The following is a 21,810-nucleotide window of genomic DNA, read 5'->3' as shown; positions in this document are numbered from 1 at the left end:
TAACCGATATGAGATCTCACATAAGATAATTGGAAAATGTTGTACACAAAGGAACTTTATGTTTCGAGTGAACTCAAAGTATTATATGTTGCAAGCTTTAAGCGTGGATTTGTAGTACTTTCGTTTGAGTCACTCGCCCTCTATCTTTTATCTGTGACATTTTCGTTTAAGTCGTGTGTTCACGTCTCGTTTATAGATTTCAATGTATACAAAAGTTTTAAGATCTGATTATAGCGGTGGTAAACTAGCAAAATTATATGGACACGTGCTTGATTATTCCTCACTGTGTACCTCTGACTATACTTGATTTGTTCTATGACTTCAGGTCGAGCACAATAAAATTTTAAAATATACCATTTTAGAGTCCACATTATTAAAAAATTTCAAAATTTAAAAATCCATAATTAAAATAAAATAGACAGACGAAAAAATATTAAACATTTTAATATATGAATGTAATTCAACGAATAATAATAATACATCAATTATTATTATTTTAAAAGTGAATAATTACAAAGTCACTTCAAATGGGGGTAGCAATCCCATGCAGCCGAGTGTACAGGAAACAGTAGAGAGGCGTGCATACAAAAGTAGGGTAGGCGAAAATCCCAAGTCAATACAAAAGCAGTTTGACTTTTAAAGGTTAAAGAAAAGCAAAGCAGCCGGTCCAGAGTCCCAAACCGGTGAGCTGTCCGTTTGGACAATTCCAAAATCAAAATACGACACGGCACTAAACGACAACGACAACCAAGTACCGGCAACCGGCAACTTACGCGGTAATTCCTCAGACCTAACTCAGTGTCGTATAACCCTTGCTAACCTTTCGACATCACAATTTTAAATTCGGTTAAATTATCAGATAATTCCTAAATTTTATTATGTATTTATAGTTAAATAATTTCATTTTTAATTCTTTTTTTCCCCTTTTTGTAGATTTACGTGTAGAATTTGATAATCTATTAAATTAATTAATTAATTAATTAAAATCTATAATATAAAAATAGTTGAGGAATATTTAATTTATAAGAATTTAATCCATCAATCATAAATGATTTAATTTTCATATTTTATTGACATATTTATCTAGCGGGTATGGTTCTTTTTAGATTTCATCACTAATTATACCTTTTTAAGCTTCTGTTTAAAGTTTTTAAAACGTGTCTGTCACGGTTGTGCATGTCCAAGACGTGTTGTCAATGGTCGCATGACAGATATCCCGACCTTGCTTATTCAGGACGTGTTGTCTATAGTTGTATGCTCGTTCCAAACCCCTTTTACATGCTTTCATCCAGATAGGTTTTTACCATTTCATATTGGATCAGTATGAGGGTGTATGACCGTTCACCAAAATCATGTCTACACCGGTAAGGATTAAAATGCCTCGAAATGTACTATAGGGGATATGATTAGTTGTCAACTTCTCCCTACCCAATAGTTAGATGCAGTACGTCGTTGTTGTTTCAATTTCTCAAATATTGCTTTCAAAACTCTCTTTCGAAATCTCCTTGCCCCTGTTAGGGAGAGGTTTCCACAATAATGATTTGTTCTCCTTCAATCTACGTGGATCCCACGTTACACTGTTTTTTATTACATAAATTAAATTATTATAAAAATAAACTTAATAGTTAAATAGTTTTTAGGGTAAAAAATGTGTTTTTAATCCGTATATAATTAAAACATTATCCTATGATTAGACAATTTAGCATTTAAATTATGATTTTTTCGAAAATTTGGTCTCTCTCTTTGTCTTTTTTTACCCAAAAGTCAACACAAAGGACTTCAAATCAAGCTTTCTCCATATTCTCAGTACAAACTAATATTTTATTTTATTTTTATTTTCATTTTTATCGTCTTCTACCTCTGATCTTCTGGTTTTGCTCTGTATTATAAGTTATACGTTTATGGAGATAAGTTTTAGAGAACCCCAGATGGTATATTTCATTTACAACTTGCAAAGACCTTTTGATCATTTAGTTTGAGTTTACTCGCCGGAGACTGGTTTTCCGGCCGCCGTGGTATCAGTGGCTCCTTCGTCTTCCGCCGTCTCCCATTAGATTTGATCTTTTTTCCCCTTTCATTTTAATGGGGTTTGAGTTTATGGGTATGAAATAAAGAAGGTTGACTGGTAGATGAGGCAGAAAAGATCGATAAAAACCTAGAAAAACAATCCCGCCGCCGGCAAAAGGCGTTTCAGATACTCGAGATGCCGACGGATTTAGAAACTTCCGGTGAAGCCAGTATCTCCTCCACTGGAAATCAGCCTCCGCCGCCTAAATCCGCCGTGAAAAAGAAGCGTAATTTACCAGGAATGCCAGGTGAGAACCGCTAATTTCGTCGTGAAATTTGNTTTTTTTTTTTTTTTTTTTTTTTTCAATTTAAATTTGAATGATTTTGTGAAACAGATCCGGAAGCAGAGGTAATTGCTCTGTCACCGGAAACCCTTTTGGCCACAAATCGATTTGTGTGTGAAATCTGCAACAAAGGGTTTCAAAGAGATCAGAATCTGCAACTACACCGGCGAGGTCATAATCTTCCATGGAAACTCCGGCAACGAACGAGCAAAGAAGTGAAAAAGAAAGTGTATGTCTGCCCAGAGCCGTCGTGCGTCCACCACCATCCGTCGAGAGCCCTCGGCGATCTCACCGGAATAAAGAAGCATTTCTGCCGGAAACACAGCGAGAAGAAGTGGAAGTGCGACCGGTGCTCCAAGAAATACGCAGTCAAGTCGGATTGGAAAGCCCATTCCAAAATTTGTGGCACCAGAGAGTACAGATGTGACTGTGAAACTGTGTTTTCAAGGTCAAATTTCAAAATTAATTAATGGGTTTTGTTTGTTTGGTCAATTCCTTTAATGGGTCTTTTGAATTTCGATTTCGATTTTCTTTTTTTTGTACTTTTGTAGACGAGATAGTTTCATCACTCACAGAGCTTTCTGTGATGCGTTGACGAAGGAAGCCGCCGTAACTCTGTCTCCGGCGACGGCGGAGATTCCTAATTTGGAGTCCGATCCCCAAGTTCAGCCACCGAATTGTTCGTCTCCGCCGCCTACTGCTGCTTCTCTTTCCGCCACTTCCGCCGCCGCCGCCGCCCCAGTAGCTCCTCCATCATCCACTGAAGCGATATCTTCAATCTCGTCCATTCAGAAAAAAGGTAAATACAATTAGGTTTAAATCATGAATTTTAATTTAAATTTACTTACTATTGAAGTTTTTTCATTAAAATAAATAAATTAATTAATTAGTATGATAATTAGTGGATAAAAAATGAATGTAAATATTTTAACATGAAATGAAATAAATGGTGAAGATAATAATAAATAATTTCATAAAACATTTTTTAAAATAATATTTTCATAATTGAAAGGGATTTTTTATTTTGGAAAAGAAATTCAGTGACCCTTTTGGTTTAAAACTCCATTTTTAATCCATTTCAGCCTCGCCGGGAAATCCTCCGCCGCCGCTAGAAGAGGCACCAGGTAAAACGACCGTACCTAGCACCTCCAGCAGCAGCAACGCGACAGTATTGGCTAGCTTGTTTGCTTCATCCGCCGCATCACTGAGCTTACAGCCACCGCAGCAGCCCGGATTTTGCGACTTATTACGAGCCATGGCGCGACCCGATCGGGAGGCCGAAATAACACCGCCGTTGGTTTTTGAACCACTTTCTCTATGCCTGTCGAACCACAGCGAATGGTCGCTTTTCGGAGCCGGAATCCAAGAAAGTCGCCCATACGTGCCGCCAACGCCACCGGCCATGTCCGCCACTGGGCTCCTGCAGAAGGCCGCTCAAATGGGTGCTGCTGCAGCGGCCAGCACATCAGTGTTTCGTGGATTTGGTTTGTCGTCTTCCTCTTCTTCTGCACAACAGGGGAGTTTATAATTAGTGGACGGAAAAGGCAACCCTCCGCCGCGCCGGTGGCAGTGGTGGGCAAAATGCGGCGTCAGATTGTAAAACAACTACGAAATCAAATCTGTTAAGAGAATTGAATTTTATCTGTTCTTGGTTTCAATTTAAGCTCTCATAGTCTACCATTTCAAGTTTTTAATAAGTTTATATATTTTCAATTTTATATAATTTTTTTCGGCGTCCCCTAATTTAGAGAATGATCCTAGATTTATAATAAAAAAAATACTATCTCCATTGTCACGGGAAGCCGAAAACAAAGTCATGAGAGCTTATGCTCAAAGTTGACAACATCATACAATTGTGGAGAGTCGTGTTCGTCTAACATGGTATCAGAGAAGACAAGGAGTCGAGCCTCGATTAAGGGGATGCGTACTTTGTTCGAGGAGAGGTATTGGACGATGAACGTCCCACATCGGCTAGGAATTAACATGGTAGAGCTTATGCTCAAAGTGGACAATATCATACCATTGTGGAAAGTTGTGTTCGTCTAACATGGTATTAGAGAAGACAAGGAGTCGAGCCTCCATTAAGGGGGAGACGTATTTTGTTCGAGGAGAGGTGTTGGATGATGAAAGTCCCACATTGGGTATGAATGAATCTAAACTGGACGATATCATACCATGGTTGAGAGTCGTGTCCGTCAAACCATCTTTACTATAATAATAAATATATAATTATAGTAAATTCTAAATCATCATCATAAGTATCACCCACTAAATAAATATGCAATCATTGTCATTTGTGATTAAAAAAAAAAAAAAAAAACCTTTGCAAAATTATTATTATTATTATTATTAAATATCTCGAGTTGGCCTTAAAAAAATAATTTAGGAGCACGAAAATGAAGTATTAATTTAAATTTAAAATCATCAATTGCATTTATTTATTTTATTTAATTTTTCGAAATTATATGTGAACCCTACACATAAAACCGGTGGAGGTTTTGAATTGGCGCTCGTCATCCATTTCGAGTTCCTAGGGTTTATTCTCGTTCAATTACGTGCAGAATTTTCTTCTCAGGCGACGGATTTTCCTTATTAGGCGCTAATTTTGCTAACCTCCAGTTGATGCATTTTCCTACATCTTCGCCCCGCACTTCATATTAACTTCAACCATTAACTCGCTGTCTCATCGATTGTTTACGTAAACCGGTACATTTTTTCTTTAGATCATTGTTTTCCCTCCTATTTTCATGGTGTAAACTTATGCACTTTCTCGAAATTGTGTGCTGTGGTCGAGAGATACCCAGGAGATAGTCACAGTTGAAATCTCTGATTGTTTTTCTGTTTACTGTTATAAACCCTATTCAAGCGAATTGATGAATTTGTGGCGTCAATCGTTAGATAAGAACATAATATGCTACACCAGGGATAATTTCTTGTTGTTGTTTTATGGCGATGCTGATACTGATTAGCATTGGATTAATTTTTCAGTCAACCTACAAATATTAACCATATTGCGTAGCTCACTTCATCTCACTTGTTGCAGGTATGCTTTTGGTATGACTAATTGATTCTATTTTCGAAATCAGGTTTGTTTCAGCTGCATTCTTGGACGAATCTCAGATTGAGAGTTTGTTAGTTTGGTTGGTTGTAGATGAATTCGGAGTGATGAAACTTTACAATCTGTATGGTATTATAGGTTCTACGTTGATTGAGAGAGTTTCTGAATCAAAGGAATTTTCTAAAAAGGACTAAGATGCCAACAGGATCTGTTTTGAGGCTTAATACTATTATATACTCTGGTGTTCAGAAAGCCACAGCTGCTGGACATCAAAGTGGTCTGTGCTATATAAACAATTTGCTGCTTGGACGAGGGGAATTATTGACCAAGGATTACGGGTTGTCTCATTCCTTGCCATATTCCACATTCGCGATATCAAACACCTTTAGTTTTTCACCAAGATTCCAGTCCAAAAGAAAATCCATGGCTGCTTATTGTGCTAAATCTGTTTTTGGAGATGTCTCTGTTGAAAATTTAATCACAAACCGTGGAAATGCTTTAGAGCTTGCAACACCTGTGGGAGTGTTAAACCATAGAAATCATAGGAATTTTCAGAATGCTCGTATGAGTTTGAGAAGGAAACAAGCATCCAATAATTGTCGAATCGCTCGGAGCAGTTCAATTGATGTAATGCATGTGAAAGGCACCTGCTTTCTGCAAGTTGGGTTAACCAATCTTCATGCCTTATCTTATGCATGCTATGTTGCTGGGACTGCTAATTCTCCAGCTTTTGACAGCAATTCTAGTGATGAACCGTTCACAAATTCAACCATTTTGTCAAGCAAGTATGTCTTCTACTTTTGTTCTTAGTTTGATTAATGTATATTATAAGACCTTTTAGTTGTATATTGGTATATCTTCTTTCAATCTAGTAGTCATAGTTAGTAATGTTGAAATCCTTTGGACTATCTTGGTAATATCATTTTCTGATGCATCATTGGACTTAGTCATGGTTCTATACCCTGATAATTACTGTCTTATGCTGAAGAGCGTTAATCCTAATGAGCCATGGTTGAATTGCCTACTTGAGAGTGTTTGTTGAGCCCATGTTCATGTATCCTCTCTGTACTACGTCACTATCTACTATTGGTATTGGTGTTGAGTTTTCTTCTTTCTTCTTTTGTTTTCCACTTTCAATCTCTTTATCATTCTTTCTCCTGTGTTCTGTATAGTAAACCTTTACTTATGAAGCCATTTGATCTTCCACACTAATGTACCTTGACACGATTTTGTTTTGATCTCTAGAGGTTTATTAGGTGAGAGAACTTTGAAGCTGCTTTCAGGATCATGCTATCTTCCCCATCCAGCAAAAGAAGAGACAGGAGGAGAGGATGCTCATTTTATTTGTGTGGATGAACATGTGGTTGGTGTTGCGGATGGTGTAGGTGGTTGGGCTGATGTTGGTATTGATGCTGGGGAGTTTGCTCGTGAACTTATGTCAAATTCAATAAGTGCAATACAGGAGCAGCCTGGAGACTCTGTTGACCCTGCCAAGGTGTTAGAGAAAGCTCACTCAGACACTACAGCTAAGGGTTCCTCAACAGCCTGCATCATTTCTCTTTCTGAAAAGGTAACCTTTACTGCGAGTTCCATAACTTCCAAGGTATTCGTGTCCCATGCTTCCTAATATTATGTGGTGAAGGAATTTATCATAAGATCGCTTACCAAGTTTGAAATTAATTTGCTTTACTTTTGGCCTATAAATTACTTAATGCTGTGAAATGAAATTGTGTATAAATGTCACTCCAAATGTATGTCCTTATTCAACTTGAAGCATATAAATTGTGTGTGGCAATGACATGATTTATCCCATTTCTTCTAACTACAAATTTGTGTAAAATTAGGAAACCAAAAGTATGCTATCATCCAATTTTGAAGGTATCTCCTTTGTTGTGCCTAGATGCTTAGGATTAGTCAAGTTAACTCTTCTTACTCTCTTGGACGATGGAATTATCATAGTATATTTTTAGTGAAATTTGTTTACACTTTAATTTTGTAGTTTCAGGAAGTACTCATCACCTATTTCATTTTTTTTCCTTTTTTTTTTTTTTTTAAATTAGTGTTATACTTTAAATTGCAGATGGCCCCGAAACATGAACAGCTATACGTGGTTTACATGCAATGAAGAACTATAATAGATGTGTTAATGAAAAGTTTTGTTTCAATATCTCTACAGGGACTCCATGCTATTAATCTGGGGGATAGTGGATTCATAGTTATAAGAGATGGAAGCACTATTTTCAGATCTCCCGCTCAGCAGTATGGCTTCAATTTTCCTTATCAGTTGGAGAGCGGCAATGGTGCTGATTTACCGAGCTCTGGAGAGGTCTGTTAACTTTTTTTTTTGAGTTCTCTTTTTTTGCACTTTTATGTTGCTTAAAACGTCAATATCTTTAGGAGGGATGGAGGTTCTAGGTTACTTTAAACTGAGATTATCTTATACGTTGTCTTTAAAAAGTTAAAATAGTCCTCATCTTCCTGCGACCAGGTGAGGGGCAGAGTTAAGGAAATTCATTACGAATGTGAACAGGCCGTTAGATCCAACCGTTTATCTCATTTTGGACCTTATTACTAATTTTCAAACTCAAAATGGCATGAAATACTTGAGCAATAAAATTGTGATACTATAGACGTATGGACCACTATTTCCCCTTGGTTAAATGATGGTATACATTATCTCTGTTTATGTAACGCACTGAAGAATCTTTTCTTTGATCCTTCTGGTCAGGTTTTCATGATACCCGTCGCACCGGGGGATATTATAGTTGCTGGAACGGATGGATTATTCGACAACCTATACAGCAATGAGATTTCAGCTGTTGTAGTTAATGCAGTTAGAGCTGGGTTGGAACCCGGAGTAACTGCACAAAACATAGCTGCTTTGGCACGCAAAAGAGCCCTGGATAGGAACCGGCAGACCCCGTTTTCTGCTGCTGCTCAAGAGGCTGGTTATCGCTACTATGGTGGTAAGCTGGATGATATCACTGTTGTTGTGTCGTATATAACAAGTTCCACAGATACTCCTGTTTCTACACTTGAGCCTGATTCAAGTGTATTTTAGTGTCAATGGTGATTATGAGGATTGAAAATCTTTGGTCCCGGCGTTTCCAAACTCCTATCACATCGTACTCCTGTTTTAGGAACAGCATTTAGGCAAACGATAGATATTACTCGAGATTTTCGAGTAACAAAAACAGCAGAAGCAGTCCACTGATTTCTGCAATCTCTTCATGTTCTTGCTTCTAGTGAACAGACTCGATTAAGTCATTGTTTTTTGATGTGATAATAATATCCTGTCCTATCTATTATTCGTTTTAGTCTTCAAGGACAATGAGTTCTCACCATGGTATCCTTCAACTTTTTGCCCGATCGTTTGTGTCTTTATGAGCTTATTTTGGTCGGTTTTTTTGTCATTTCAGCTTGATGTTATTCGAAGTCCAGCTTTTTTTTTAGTACAACAAATGTGTGGTATAGAAATTTGATCCTCAAACATTAAGGAACCAAAAACATATAAATTACTTATGAGTTATATTGATACTCATAGGATTAGTGATCGTCGACCCTACCCCTGGTTTTTTTTTATTTCTATTTGTGACATCGACGATTTTAATGGTCACACAGGATCTCCTATCCTTCCATCCTGTTTAAGAGCACAATCAAAAGGATCGAAAGGAATTCGAGGTGAAGGAGAAGAGAAGTGGATCTACAAAAGTTGAGTTGAGTAGAGACCATCGAAGTGGATCTACAAAAGTTGAGTCGAGTAGAGACCCTCTACCATTTGTTGTGTATGGAAAGAAATTGTTGTAGCAAGTGGAGGGTGTCAATTATACAAGTGGGTACCAAAAACCCCAAAAAGAAAAACAAATCAAATACCTTCACTCAATCCCAGAATGTCTCATTTCAACTTGTCAAACAGGAACCATATAGATATGTAGAAGGAATAATTTGAATTAATTAAAAAAAAAAAAAAAAGAGATCGTTGACGAAAACGAGTATTATGCTAAGCTAGGTGTAAATAGATCCACCGACCAATTTCAATATACCTATGGATTGACTTAACACGTAAATGACTTAATTCAATGATGATGCGTTAAAAAAAACGTTAATTACGTCCTAAAACTTGAATTAAGTTAATTAAACGGTGGACAAACTGTAGCTAATTTAACCTGATATTACATATAAATGATGGTGTTAAGAATCACGAACCTTTAAAATAGTATGATATAGTATACTTTAAGTATAAAGTCTCGTGGATTTGTTTTTGCTTTTCCAAAAAGTCTCGTACCAATAGAGATAATATTTCTTATAAATCCACCGTGGAACTCCACTCCCAACAACCCTCAGGCTACTAGATAAGGCCAAATAATTCAGTACAAAATATACTTTTAAAAAACAATATATTAAATCACGTTTGTAATCCAAATCGCTTTATTTAGGTCACTTCATATTAAATTTAATTAATTTTTTTAAAAGATAAGATAACAAACTTCCATTAAAAATTTTATTTTGTTTTTTTTTTCTTTTTTCTAATGGTTCGTCAAATAATCACATTATACTAAATCAACTAAAATTTGTCCAATATACACAAAAATTCAGACAAAATTATAATTTAATTTTGTAGCGTTATATTTATGTATTTATTATTATTTTAGTAACCTTTTTTTATAAAAAGAAAATATGTATTTGATTATTGTGTGGCTTAAATACTTTTTAATTTCAAAAGTTATCTCTACTGGTTTTCCCCATCAATCATGTCTCATGGAAATAAAGGTTTAATTTTAGGGGCCATTTGAAATGGTAAATTATATAATAAATAAATAAATAAATAAATAAAAAAGAAAGAATATTACACCAAATCAAATGTCTTTTTGAATAATTTTGATTAGTTTTTTTAAGAAGAAAAACTGAGCATATGACTTTTAAAAAAATATAAAATAATTACAATTGTAAAGGAAGTAATTAAATAAATAAACAAATAAATATATATATATATATATTAAAAATAATTAATCACCAATTGAGTTACAATAGTAATTATGTTTAATATATTTGTTGATTTAAATATGTAATTAATTAATTAGAGTGAACTTGAGATGACTTTGGTGAAACATTTATTTTATTTTATTTAAAATACATATTATTTAATTGAAAGTAATGTATATTTTTTTTTTTTTTTTTTTTTGAAAATTTTAAATCTTAAATATATTATAAAAATAAATGAAAAAAGTGCTTTTAATTAGTCTTAAAGCACTTTCCATCCTTCTCAAAAAGTTATATCGAATTCATCTTTACATATCGATTGAAATGACTATAGTAATGCTAAGAGTTGTGCTGCTTTTCATTTTCGTTCGATTTCTTCGACCCAAAGTAATTTCTAAAGATATTGTATGTTTTGACCTATTATATATCGCTAGGCTCTAGTCCTATTCCGATCATGCCACGTACTGTTCACTGACTGGCTCTGATATCATTATGTTATAGCTTAGCCCACATTTAGCAGATATGGTGTTCTTTGGGCTTTCCCTCCCGATCTTCGCCTCAAGATTTTAAAATGCGTCGACTGGAGGGAGGTTTCCACATACTCATAATAAATATTTAATTCCCCTTTTCAACCGATGTGGGATCTCACATTTCTATAGGTCGATTTTTACTCAACCAAGGAGAAAATAGTGTTTGCATGAATGCAATTTTGTTAAATTTAGCCATTGAAATGATCACGTAAACCAGAGGATTTGACAAGAGTTAACCGAGATCAGGAGTGTTCATATGATCGAGAACTCGACCAACTTAGACTATTCAACCCATGAATAAGATTTTTTTCGGTTTGGGTTAGAGTTGAGTCGGTTCGCGAATTGACATCTTTTTGGTCAGGTTAACCAAACCAATATGAAAACAGAGTTACAACTCAACTCAATCCTACCATACTATTATTATGAAGATTAAGAATATTTGACATTTGCAACCATATTGGTAATGCGTTGTAACTTATAAATATTTAATATTTAAACTTTATGATATTTTGCTTATTAATATAATATATTTGGTGGATAAGTAGGATCTTTAAATAATTAAAAAAAAGAACAACAACGAGTTGAAAACTCAACCCAAAAACAAAGGTTGATTGGGTGGCAAACTTTAATCGAGTTACTCAAGTCACTGACCTAATCAACCCAAAATTTTGGGTTGGTCCAAAAAATTTTACTAATTCAACTTAACCCGTGCACACCTTAATCGACATCTCCAATATCTTTTGTAAATATATATATAAAAAAAATCACAATATTTTATGGATTTAAATCCCAAAACACATAGTTACAAAAAGAAAAAAAAGAAAAATATATATTTTTTAAAATTAAAGTTGTGAAAAATTAACCCAATATTCAAAAATATATTTTTATAATTTTTTTTTATCATAAAAAATCACTCAAAAACTATACTAAACACATTTTTTTTAANTTTTTTTTTTTTTTTTTTTTTTTTTTTTTTTTTTTTTTTTTTTTTTTTTGTCAAAGGTTCTCAATAGAAAAAGGGATTATATTTTAAAAAATTTATATAAGCAAAAACACGTTGGTTCTTTTTATATATTTTTAATTTATTTATATTGAACGTTAGTTATTTTTGTACGTAACTATTTTTTTTATTGAGTTAAAAAAAATGGAGTAAGAAAGTTCAAACTTTTTATCTTCATCGATAATATATGTTTTTAATTAATATTTAATAAAAAAATATCTTATCTTCATCGATAATATATGTTTTTAATTAATATTTAATAAAAAAATATCTTATAGTTTTTGAAATAAATTAGAGCAACAAACAAAAATATTTTATGATGAATGTCATGTCTATGCAACACGTATTACATACATTAGTAAGTCAGTTATGAAATTTCATGCATACATGAAAGTAGATTATGACAATTACTCATTTAATACCACGATCACGAGGTATTAAATGATATTTTTTAGTCCCTCCAATGCCTACAACTTCGAGGGATCTCGTGGGTCGAATCTTCAAGAGCTTTCTAGACTCGTTAGTAATAACGATTACAAAGATGCACGAGTTTGTTCCATGACTATAGAGCAACGTGATGAGCACCTCAAGCTAGTTTTGACTAGTAAGCTTTATGCCGTATAAATCTTAGTTGAACATTGATAATTTTCTCGAAAGCATGTCTAGAAGATATTTTAGTGGATCCGTTTAACGTAGAAACCATTTGTAATTGACTTAGACCCAATAAAATATCTTCGGTTTGGAATGTTTTTAACTTGATAATTACAGCGGATAATGAGACTAATTTTAGTGCTAATACTCACGGGAAGCAATGAAGTGAGGATTTTGTTACTTATAACGATGTATCTAAGAAAACGTTAGGTTGTGTGTTGATGTTACGTGATATAGTTATTATCTGCCAATAGACAAAATCCAAAATGTTACTTATAATTTTCACATAGTCTAAAAAATCCAAAATCCAAAATGTTTTTTTTTTCTTAAACTAAAAGTTTCTCTCTAACCTCTTTTGCTCGGCTTCGAGGCTCGACACATACTCACTATGGTTCATACACGAACAAAATAATAGGGGAACAGCTTCGGCTCGGGCAAAGCCGAATAAGCCGAGAATAAAAGAAAAGCAAGATTAGGCTTGAAAGAGAAGGGTGTAAGAGATGAAAAAGAAAGAGGGAGGCAGGCGTATGTGTAGTGTCGATCATGCTCCCTTCCTTACCATATTACTTTGTCTTTCTTCAATGTCAATCCCGACCTTCCTTTTCTCCTCTCGATTCCCTTTTAAATTCTTCAATAGCTTCATTCACATACTTTTAGTTTTTAACAAATATCGATCTCGAACCGTTCTAGGTTTAGTTCATATCTTTTAAACGGTTATAATTATGCTTCTAAACTTACGAGACGATACTTGTGAACAGCCACGAATAAAATTATAATAGTAGAATTTAATTATATGGATGAAATTCTCGAAAAAAAAGTATTATTTTTTGTAATGATTAATAGATTAAGAATATCAATTTTTCTATATCATTATTTAAGTTTCGTGTCAAAGAATATAGTAAAAAGAATTATACGTTCAAAATTTGTGAGTATTTTTTAAATACGATAATAATTTTTCTATCACAATATTTTTAATTTTTTTAAAAAAGAAATTTAAATGTATTATTAAAAATTTTGAAAGGTAAAAATCATATATATTTTTTTTACTAGAATTTAATTTTTTCAATGTTATTTTTTTTTACCATACTATCAGAACTTATCACTTTTTATAATTTTAATTCCAACTTAAAAACGTCAAATATTCTTAATATTTACAGTAATCTTATATATATATATATATATTATTTAATCAAGTAAATATTTTAAAATATTATGAGTATTTTTAAAGTACAAGTTTAAAAAGGTTTAAATGTGTTATTAAAAGTTTTAAAAGTTGGAAGATATTTATTTTAAATTTTAAATTTTTAATCTAAAACAAAAAAAGAATTATTAAAAAAATTGTATTTTTAAGAGAGAGTAGAAAATATTTTTATTAATTTAAGGGATAAAAAAAAAAGTAAATATTTTTGTGAGAATTAAAAATAATAATTAATAAATTTATCCAATGAATCCGTGCAATTCGAAGATAAAAGGGCATTCACAAACTCTCTCAGTCATCGGAAAAAAAAAAAAAAAACAGAACAAATTCTTCTTCCTCTGTTCTTAGTTAATTAGAATGAGAGTTCCTGTTTCCAATCACCACTCATCCAAACCCCCCTCCTCTGCTCCTGCCCCAAATCCTAAGCTCGACTCCTCCCNCCCCGGTTACGAACCCACCTCCGTCCTCGATCTCCGCCGCAGCCCCAGCCCCGTGGCGCCAGATAACCCCCTCTCCTCCGCTGACGATCGTCACAACAACAGCCATCCTCTGGACTGGGATGAACGCACTCTCCAGAACCTTGACTGGGAATCCATCATGGGCGATTTGGGCGTAAACGATGACTCCAATTCTGCTCTCAAGAACACCACCGCCGCCACCACCACCACCGACGACAATACCCACGATCATGTTCCTCAATTTTCCGAATTCCTTCACTCCCAGCCGTTCGATCAAACCGCCCACCTCCTCCCCTCTGATTTCTTCCTCTCCGAACCATATTCCAATCATTCCGCCGCTATGCTCCACCACACCTTCGATTTCGCCCCCAATTCCAACGACCCATCTCTCCATTTCCTCGAAGATCTCGTCGACGCCGCCGATTGCTTCGATTCCAATGATTTCCATCTCGCTCATGTCATATTAGAACGGCTCAATCACCGCCTTCAATCCGCCTCCTCCGCCAAACCCCTTCACCGGGCCGCCTTCTTCTTCAAAGAAGCTCTTCAATCTCTCCTCTCCGCCGCCGCCAACCGCCATAACTCCTCCTCTTCCTGGCCCGACATCGTCCATACTATTAAGGCCCATAAGGCCTTCTCTGCAATTTCTCCGATTCCCCTGTTTTCCCACTTCACCACCAATCAAATCCTTCTCGAAGCTCTCAACGCTTCCTCTTTCATTCATATAATTGATTTCGACATCGGGTTTGGTGGGCAGTACGCCTCTTTTATGAAGGAGTTAGCTGATAAAGCAGAATCCAGAAACGTCGTTCCGCCGGTGATTCGAATTACCGCCGTCGTGTTTGAGGAATTTGCGGTGGAGAGTCGGTTGACTAGAGAGAATCTCTGCCAGTTTGCTCAAGATTTGAAGCTCCGATTTCATATTGATCTTGTGCCGCTTCAGACTTTCAAGACGTTGTCGTTCAAATCGGTGAAATTCATGGAAGGGGAGAAGGTGGCGATTCTGTTAACTCCGACCATCTTCCGCCGTCTCGGGAGTTCTAATGGCATAGCCTCTTTTCTCGCCGACGTGCGATTAGTGTCTCCGTGCATCGTCGTGTTCGTCGATTTCGAAGGATGGTCGGATTCCGGCAAGGCGTCGTTCAAGAGGAATTTATTGGATAGTCTGGAGTTTTACGCCATGATGCTCGAGTCGCTGGATGCGGCAGGGGCCGACGGCGAGTGGGTGCGGCGGATTGAGACGTTTGTTCTTCGGCCGAAGATTTTGGCGGCGGTCGAAGGAGCAGGGAGAATGGCGGTGCCGCCGTGGAGGGAGGTGTTCCACTCGGTCGGAATGAGGCCGGTGGCGCTGAGTCAGTTTGCCGATTTTCAAGCAGAGTGCTTACTTGGCAAAGTACAGGTCCGAGGGTTCCAAGTTGGCAAACGGCATGCTGAGCTGGTGCTGTGCTGGCATGAGAGACCTCTGGTCGCCACGTCCGCGTGGAGGTGTTAACCTGTTAAGAAGTTGAGCTCAAATCATGAGGAGTGAAATTACAATTCAAATTCAAGAACATAACTCAAAATTTTTTAAATTTTGAAATTATATAAATGGGGTGGGGACTAAATTGTAATTTACCTTCTTTTTATTTAGAATTTAATTTTCCCAATGTTATATTTACCTTTCTTCTTTAACTGTTGTAAAAAAAAAAAAAAAATGTTATCCGAATCTATCACTTTTTGGATACTTTTTTACCTTAATGTTTAAATAATTTTTAATTCCAAAAAATAAAAAATATAATTACAGATAAAATAATATATATAAATAAATAAATAATTAATCACAAGTTGACTTAGTCATCTGTCCTATTTAAAAACTTTTTTTTTCAAACTAATGTAAAGTTTTATTTTATTTTTTATTTTTTATATTTATTTTATAGAATTTTCAAAATCTCTTTTTACTGTACAATCAAATGATTACTTTTAATCGATCGTAAAGCACTTTCCATCTTTCTAAAAAGCAATACTTTATATAAAGCTAATTTTCAGACATCGATTGAAATGATTCCGACGTAGAAAATCAAAAATAAAATAGAATTGATTTGAATAAATTTCGATTAAATTTAGCTTGATCTGTCTATATACTAAAGAACTCCAGATAGATATAAAAAAATTAAATTATTATCTTACTATCTCTTATAAATATAAAAAAATTAAAAAAATTAAATTATTTCAAAAGTTGTAATTTTACCTATGAACTTTCGTAAACGTTTCAACTGTACCAATCATTTAAAATTCTAATGAATCGATGTCAATTGAAAGTGATATTGTAATTTTTTAAGGAATAAAAATATTTTTTTATACAAAATATAGAAGTTTTTGTAATTTAATCTTGAAATTATGAATACAATAACTTAGTTTGGGAAAAAAAAAAATTATTGATCCAAAGAATATTTATAAAGTGATCCCAAAATAATTATAATTTTGATAAGAACACCCAAATANTTTTTTTTTTTTTTTTTTTTTTTTTTTTTTTTTTTTTTACCATTTTAAGGAAATAATGAATATTATCAATATTTCTTAAAATAATGTGGATGCAATGAATCCTCCTTCCTTTGCATTAAAGTTTTCATCTACAAATAATTATATATATATATATGTATGGTTTTATTATTATTTTTTTGTTATATTTTTAAAACATAAAAAAATTCATTTACTCGACCAACTCAAAAATAGAGTTTATGGTGCAATTGTATAAATGGTTATAAATATTTAATATTTAAATTTTATAAAATTTCAGTATTAAAATAATAAAGAAATTAATCAGTCAAACCATTCAATCCAACTCAATCTACATTAGCTCAGAACATCTTTACCACTACTTAAATATTGACCCGACACATGGAATGAACAAATAAGCAATAATTTAGCCCATCAAAACCTACGAAAACAGGTCAATTGGTTCATATATCGTATCATCGATCAAAAGATTAGAAATTTAAACCTCCGATTTTTAATTTTAAAAAAAAGATATTCGTCGGATATAGCAGATACCGATGATGATGATGCCTAAAAAAAAATAAAATGAAGTTAGTAAAGTGATGTTGTTGGATCAATTATACAAATTTGGAATCTCAAACCTTTTATTTTTCTTTCTTTCCTTTGTGTTCTTTTGTGTGCTTCAAGCTTCTATCTCCCCCACCACGTCTCGAACCTTAGCCCTTAAGCACATGGACTTCAAACATTTTATATATTATATTTATATATTTTCTTTTTCCTTTTCTATTTATTCTTCTACACAAACTTTTTAATTATTTTTGCTCTATATAATGTAAAACGTGCACTTATTTTTAACCACAAAAAATAAAAAATAAAAAATAAAAAAATAAACAAATTTCTTTTCTTCTTTTAACAATAATTATACTTTTTGTAAACCGATCACGGTGGGTCCGTGATAATATGCGTTTACTAATTGAACTATACTCAAATTGATAAAGTATAAATTCAAGGGTTCCAAGTCGGTAAACGACATGTTGAGTTACTGTTGTACTTACGTGAGAGGTCTCTTATCGTCAGGTCGTGGATGTGTAAATGGTAAAAAAGAATCATCGTATTGAATTTGATTATAATCGTAAGCATATTTAACGTGTTTTTAAATTTTGTTATCAATTTGAGTATTTTTTTTTATTAAATAAGTTCTTGATTGTTATAGGTTTCATTTTTTCTCGGTAGATATTATTTCTTATTGGGCTTAGCTATTAAGCCGAGAATTATATTCTTCTAGACTTCTTAAATAATTGTTCGGGTCGTAAATTTTTCAATTCAACCCAAAAAATTGGAGTTATTCGAATCATTTCTTCAGATTCATTTATAAGTAAACTTTGATATGCTCGTGAATTCTTGGGTATCCTTCAACTTCGACTTTAGGTCCTACATCATATTATTGTGAGTATGGTCATTAAATCTATTGCGAGTAGGGCTCACTAACTCTACTTGAAGTAGCTCTCAGTGTTTTCCGAGCAGCTAACTTCTTTTTTATACCAGAATTTCTTTCAAAAAGAGAGAGCGAGAGGAAATAATAAGATCTAAAAAATTCTTAACGAACTAGTTTCGTAACTTAAAATTGGTTGGTTGAAAAGCTCGGGTAAAAAAAAGGAGGAAAGAAGCTCTAGTGAATCATCAGATGATGGATGGATATCCAAACGACCCGTAATTTTATTTTTTAAATTTAAATAAGTTTAAGGATCAAAATAGAACAGCCAGATGATTACTAGCGTTTATGAAACTCGAAATAATTTAATTCAATTTATCCAAATAAAAATATGATAAAATTTAATAAATAAATTTGTATGAAAATTTAAAATTGTATTTATGAAATCCCTATCAACCAACTGCCTATTTGTCCTCTTTCAATTCAATGTTGAGATAATTTTCATTATAAAAAAAGGGCTCATAAATGAAATTTTTAATTATTTTTTATTAATTCATAAATTTCCATAAATAAATAAAAAAAGAAATTGTTTTATTTCTTGCTATTAGCTTTTTAATAATCAAAGTAAACTAAAATGGGATATAAAATCAACCGATATTTATTATTGTTCATGATATGATATCAAGTTTACGAGTATGATATCGATTACAGTTCATGATATGATATCAAGTTTACGAGTAGATATCGATTACAGTTCATGATATGATATCAAGTTTATGAGTAGATATCGATTACAGTACATCTAAAATTTCTACTTCTTTAACCCCAAAAGGAGTAGTACTAGCCTGAAATAGTCGAATCGATATGCCAATCTAATGAACTTGAGCTTGAAATCGTTCCATGGCGGATATCGTGGCTCGAGTTCTATCAAAAAGCTTCTCTGCAACACTGCTTTGTCATGGCTGAATGCATCAAAAGAATACTTGCCATGGTAACTCCCGAAACCGCTCTGGCCGACACCACCAAATGGTAGCGAATCGCACACAAACTGCAAGAGAAAATGCATCTCATTTCTTCAGCTTAGTGCAAAGCTTGCTTTGAGAGAGTAGGTAGAACAACAGTACCTGAACCATGGTATCATTGAACGTGACACTTCCTGATGATGTTTCGGATATAATCCGTTTCTTTAGCGTTTCGTCTTCCGTGAAGGCGTAGATAGCTAGAGGTTTCGGTCTTGCATTGATAAACTCAATGCTTTCTTCGATTCTATCCAGCTATTTCAAGAACATAGACGATCAGAAAAATTTATGGTTCTGTGAAATCATTGAAAGTTGCATACTATTGCTTTGCTTACCGTTATTATCGGTAGCACGGGACCGAAGATTTCTTCGGTCATGATATCAGCATCGATCGGAGGATTCAACAATATTGTCGGCTCAATGAAGCTACAAATCAATAACAAGTATTCAATAGAACGGTCAACCAAAAAAAAAAAAAAAAAAATCCTTTCTTTTACGGATTTCAAGCTCAAAGAAACAGACAAAAGGTTCGGACTATCCTACCGTTGAAACGGTCAGTNAAAAAAAAAAAAAAAAAATCCTCACTCGAGAACTTAGCTTACCATTTTTGTTTGTCTATTAAACCACCATGGACAATACAACCAGCAACCTTAGGGTCATTAAGCATATTACTGATCCTTTCAACATGTTTCTCGTTAACAATCCGAGCTATACTCGTCGAATTTCTCGAGTTTTCACCGTAAAACTTCTTCAGCACTCGCTTTAACGACTCGATCTGAAAGAGAAAGATTACAAACATGAGCTAGAAAAACAGTAAGAGCCCGTGAGTGAACTTGTTCTTACCAATTCTGAAGCAAACTTATCCTCAACAAGCAAGTAATCGATCCCTATACACGCCTGACCCGAACACGGTCCCCATTTTCCTCCGACGATTCTCTTAGCAGCTACCTATGAATTCGAGACCGAAAAACAAAACATCATGAACTTCAATACATTAAAGACATCACATTTCAGCTCCCAAATTAAACAACCTTCATATTGGAAAGAACAGAGGAGTAATCAAAGATTGCAGGACACTTTCCCCCAAGCTCCAATGTTACAGGAGTTAGATGCTTTGCAGCTTCAGACATCACAATCTTAGCTACACTTGGACTACCAGTGAAGAAGATCTTATCCCACTTCTGCTGCAGAAGCTGTTCACTGATATCAGCTCCGCCCTCCACGACCTTGATGGCTTTATCGTCGAGGTAAAGAGGAAGCGTCGCAGCGAGAAGAGACGAGCACGCCGGAGCGTACTCCGACGGTTTTAGAACCGCCGTGTTGCCTGCTGATATCGCTCCGATTAACGGATCCAATGCCAAAGCTGCAAAGACAAGTAGAAGCATTAGAAGAACAAATGATGGGTCGGTTTAATTTGAGGTAAAGAAGGAATATACTCACAAAGGGGGAAATTCCATGATGAAATTATGAGGACTAGACCATATGGCTCAGGCAAAACTTCCCCTTTTGCTGGGAAGAACAGTAATGGCACGTATTTCTACCTCCCAATAAATCAACCATATAAGAACACGAACAAGAACACGAAGAACACGAACAAGAACAAGAAAAAAACGAACCTTTTTAGGAGCGATCCATTTGTGTAAACAGGACAGAGCGTTGGTTGCAGATTTTAGAACGATTCCAACCTTAAAGAACAAGTAAAATTAGGCTCTGTTTCCATATAAAGACATTGCCAAATTGGTGATTTGGATTGAAAATTCACCTCATCTCGATAAATTTCGACAGGATGCTTCCCAAGATCTTGGAAGAGAGCTTCAAAAATGGCGTTTTCTTTGTCTTGAATGAAGTGAATTAGTGAAATCAGCTGTTCTTTCCTCCATTCTAAGCTCCTTGTTCTTCCATTTCTGAAGCTTTGCCTTAGCTCCTTCAAATGGGTATCCATTTTCAACTCAAGAACTTGCTTTGATCTGATCTTTGGGATGACTTTGGAGTCATGACATTGCTTTACCAAGTGGACAAAGCTTATGATGTTACGGAAATAGTTGGGGTTAGTAATTAATGTTCCATGCCCTTCATAAAAGCCACCTTCAACTACCAACCTCTTTTTTCCGGTTTGGATGGTTTTAAACGTGTGTAGAAACCTTTCCCTATCAAACCCGTAAGTGAGAAGCTCGAAAGAGAAAACACAAAAGAACAGTATCTAGATAAGCACTGGTTCCGCTGTGTAACCCTGAAATATGCGTTTTAAAAACTTTGAGGGGAAGCTCGAAAGGAAGAGACCAAAGAGGATAATATTTACAGTGGGTCTGGTGTTAGGCTATGGAGCCTGATACTTATTTATAGCTTGGTCAACGGTTATATCCGGTAAAGCTATATTTGGTAAAGCTATATATAGTAAAGCTATATATGGTAAAGGCTAAATCTGGTAAAGCTATATATAGTAAAATATACCCTATATATATCTGGTCCGGTATAGCTTTGAAAATGTACTTTTCTATTCTCTGTACTCTCTTGTTGTACATGCCTGAAGTCATCAATAAAAAATCCTTTTAGCCAGAGTTCTCCTTGCAACTTCTCTCTATCCTTCTCTTTGTGTTCATCTAGATCGAGCGTGTGCGTTGTTGTGCGATCCTAACAACTGGTATCGATCCTAACAAC

The 21,810-nt window shown here is 34.5% G+C and overlaps 4 protein-coding genes across 6 annotated transcripts; 3 read left to right on the top strand and 1 right to left on the bottom strand.

Moving 5' to 3' along the window:
- Nucleotides 1–1,736: 1,736 nt before the first annotated feature.
- Nucleotides 1,737–4,074, top strand: LOC111810584 (protein indeterminate-domain 1-like). Its single transcript, XM_023697313.1, has 4 exons — nucleotides 1,737–2,315; nucleotides 2,403–2,799; nucleotides 2,903–3,150; nucleotides 3,434–4,074. Exons 1-4 carry the CDS (start codon nucleotides 2,204–2,206, stop codon nucleotides 3,877–3,879), a joined length of 1,203 nt encoding a protein of 400 aa, XP_023553081.1. The 5' UTR covers nucleotides 1,737–2,203; the 3' UTR covers nucleotides 3,880–4,074.
- Nucleotides 4,075–4,808: 734 nt separating this feature from the next.
- LOC111810017 (probable protein phosphatase 2C 80) lies at nucleotides 4,809–8,734 on the top strand. Of its 3 annotated transcripts, XM_023696551.1 has the most exons (6): nucleotides 4,815–5,057; nucleotides 5,395–5,437; nucleotides 5,548–6,194; nucleotides 6,655–6,979; nucleotides 7,586–7,735; nucleotides 8,138–8,734. In XM_023696551.1, the coding sequence occupies exons 3-6, from the start codon at nucleotides 5,605–5,607 to the stop codon at nucleotides 8,468–8,470; spliced, it is 1,398 nt and encodes a 465-aa protein (XP_023552319.1). In that variant the 5' UTR covers nucleotides 4,815–5,057; nucleotides 5,395–5,437; nucleotides 5,548–5,604; the 3' UTR covers nucleotides 8,471–8,734. The 3 variants fall into 3 exon arrangements, with proteins under 3 accessions (XP_023552317.1, XP_023552319.1, XP_023552318.1); XM_023696549.1 differs by lacking the exon at nucleotides 5,395–5,437 and having other exon boundaries at nucleotides 4,809–5,057; nucleotides 5,438–6,194; XM_023696550.1 differs by having other exon boundaries at nucleotides 5,395–6,194.
- Nucleotides 8,735–14,068: 5,334 nt separating this feature from the next.
- Nucleotides 14,069–15,903, top strand: LOC111810016 (scarecrow-like protein 15). The gene has a single exon (XM_023696547.1). It carries the CDS (start codon nucleotides 14,126–14,128, stop codon nucleotides 15,716–15,718), a length of 1,593 nt encoding a protein of 530 aa, XP_023552315.1. The 5' UTR covers nucleotides 14,069–14,125; the 3' UTR covers nucleotides 15,719–15,903.
- Nucleotides 15,904–18,770: 2,867 nt separating this feature from the next.
- On the bottom strand, nucleotides 18,771–21,119 carry LOC111809857 (aldehyde dehydrogenase family 3 member F1; the record flags this gene model as incomplete). The annotated part of the gene is given in 9 exon segments (XM_023696311.1): nucleotides 18,771–19,181; nucleotides 19,258–19,407; nucleotides 19,488–19,578; nucleotides 19,755–19,927; nucleotides 19,996–20,100; nucleotides 20,184–20,515; nucleotides 20,593–20,689; nucleotides 20,769–20,837; nucleotides 20,915–21,119. Coding segments are annotated over 9 exon segments (1,459 nt in total), but the record flags the coding sequence as incomplete, so codon positions are not given.
- Nucleotides 21,120–21,810: the final 691 nt, after the last annotated feature.

This window comes from Cucurbita pepo, chromosome LG14, assembly GCF_002806865.2.
Source record: "Cucurbita pepo subsp. pepo cultivar mu-cu-16 chromosome LG14, ASM280686v2, whole genome shotgun sequence".
Classification (NCBI taxonomy): domain Eukaryota; kingdom Viridiplantae; phylum Streptophyta; class Magnoliopsida; order Cucurbitales; family Cucurbitaceae; genus Cucurbita; species Cucurbita pepo.
The sequence above is the reverse complement of the archived record's forward strand: the minus strand, read 5'-3'. Positions and strand labels throughout refer to the sequence as shown.

Coding starts and splice junctions, on each gene's coding strand:
- LOC111810584 (XM_023697313.1), top strand. CDS start 2,204: ATGCCGACGGATTTAGAAACTTCCGGTGAAGCCAGTATCTCCTCCACT. Junction 2,316..2,402: donor TAATTTACCAGGAATGCCAG/GTGAGAACCGCT, acceptor TTTGTGAAACAG/ATCCGGAAGCAGAGGTAATT. Junction 3,151..3,433: donor CTCGTCCATTCAGAAAAAAG/GTAAATACAATT, acceptor AATCCATTTCAG/CCTCGCCGGGAAATCCTCCG.
- LOC111810017 (XM_023696549.1), top strand. CDS start 5,605: ATGCCAACAGGATCTGTTTTGAGGCTTAATACTATTATATACTCTGGT. Junction 6,195..6,654: donor TCAACCATTTTGTCAAGCAA/GTATGTCTTCTA, acceptor TTTGATCTCTAG/AGGTTTATTAGGTGAGAGAA. Junction 7,736..8,137: donor ATTTACCGAGCTCTGGAGAG/GTCTGTTAACTT, acceptor CCTTCTGGTCAG/GTTTTCATGATACCCGTCGC.